Below are 1479 nucleotides of genomic sequence, written 5' to 3'. Positions count from 1 at the left end.
TCAACGTCATGAACCGTGGCGATGATACTCCCCTGCACCTGGCCGCCAGCCACGGCCACCGGGACATCGTCCAGAAGGTAGGGGGCTGGAGGGTCCTTCTGGGCCTGGGGCCTTTTTTTGTCCACCCCCCCTGCACTGGTCCGACCTGGCCTCCTGCTGGAAGAGGGGAGGCAGCGCGACCACCACGGCCCTTGGGGCCAGCTGCTTTTCCAGCCCTTCTTTGCTCTCCTCAGCTCATCCAGTTCAAAGGGGACATCAATGCCGTGAACGAGCACGGGAACACCCCACTTCACTACGCCTGCTTTTGGGGCCAGGAACCACCACGGCCCTTGGGGCCAGCTGCTTTCTGCTTGGGGCCAGCTGCTTTTCCAGCCCTTCTTTGCTCTCCTCAGCTCATCCAGTTCAAAGGGGACATCAATGCCGTGAACGAGCACGGGAACACCCCACTTCACTACGCCTGCTTTTGGGGCCAGGAGCAGGTGGCCGAGGTGAGGGCCGAGAGCACGCCCGTCTGGAGGCTGCCTTGAGATGTGCCGTGGTTGGTTGGCTGGCTGGCTGGGGCGGTGTGGCGCTGAAGGGGGCAGGCGAGCCGGGGGCCCTGCGGGGAGGGGGCTGCCCTCCTGCCAAGACCTCTGGCCGGCGTGACCCGCTCTGTCCTCGCCAGGACCTGGTGAGCAGCGGGGCGCTTGTCAGCATCTGCAACAAATACGGGGAGACCCCTCTGGACAAGGCCAAGGCGCCCCTGCGGGACTTGCTGAAAGGTAAGAGACGTCTGGGGGCAGCCGAGCCGGAAAGGTGTTGCTCGCTGCCTCCTGCCCCACAGCCCCCCTCCCCCCCGGGTGCCGGGCTAGGTGCAGGTGCATATGAGCAGCATGCTGGCTGCAGCGCCTTGCTTGGAGAAGGCCTCGGCGGAGCTGGATGCCGTGCCCGGGGGGGCTGGGTGCCTTGGGGGGAGGGGGGGGGGGGGTCCGAAAGGGATGTTTGACCAGGAGGCCAGTGGGGCAGTCTCCCTCTCTCCGGCCCCTCCCGCCATTCGGGGTGTGTGTGTGTGTGTGTGTTTCCTGACTCTTCTCTCCCCCCACAGAAAGCACAGAGAAGCTGGGCCAAAGCCTGACCCGCATTCCATACAAAGACACCTTCTGGAAGGGCACCACACGGACACGACCCCGTAAGAGGCCTTTCCCCCAACTTTGGGGGCGGGGCGGGCCTGGGCCAGGAGGTGTATGTTTGGGCCCCTCCTCCTCCTCCTCCTCCTCTTGAGACCCGGCCTTCCTGTGTCTTCCAGGCAACGGGACTTTAAATAAACTGGCCGGGATCGACTTCAGGCAGCTGAGCCTGGGCCACAAACTCAACGAGAACCAATCAGGAGAGGTGCTGAACTTCCCCCTCCCCCCCCCACCGCCTGGGGTGGGCGAGAGGGAGGCTCCCCGTGGAGCGTGTCTGTCCCCCTCCCCCACTGGCCACGCGCTCCATCCGTCC

The 1479-nt window shown here is 65.2% G+C and overlaps 1 protein-coding gene across 1 annotated transcript in view; it reads left to right on the top strand.

Annotated features, from left to right (window-relative positions):
- Positions 1-2: 2 nt before the first annotated feature.
- ILK (integrin linked kinase) overlaps positions 3-1479 on the top strand; it is a gene marked incomplete at its 5' end in the record, with an annotated part of 6852 nt that continues 5375 nt past the window's right edge. Inside the window, 5 exons of the mRNA XM_015418981.1 lie at positions 3-77; positions 393-488; positions 665-761; positions 1085-1168; positions 1286-1379. Coding sequence (XP_015274467.1) covers positions 3-77; positions 393-488; positions 665-761; positions 1085-1168; positions 1286-1379 — 446 coding nt within the window. The remainder of the gene's footprint in view (positions 78-392; positions 489-664; positions 762-1084; positions 1169-1285; positions 1380-1479) is intronic.

This window comes from Gekko japonicus, unplaced genomic scaffold (assembly GCF_001447785.1).
Source record: "Gekko japonicus isolate JY-2015 unplaced genomic scaffold, Gekko_japonicus_V1.1 scaffold3134, whole genome shotgun sequence".
Classification (NCBI taxonomy): domain Eukaryota; kingdom Metazoa; phylum Chordata; class Lepidosauria; order Squamata; family Gekkonidae; genus Gekko; species Gekko japonicus.
Note: the sequence above shows the minus strand (reverse complement) of the source record. Positions and strands in the feature narration are given on the sequence as shown.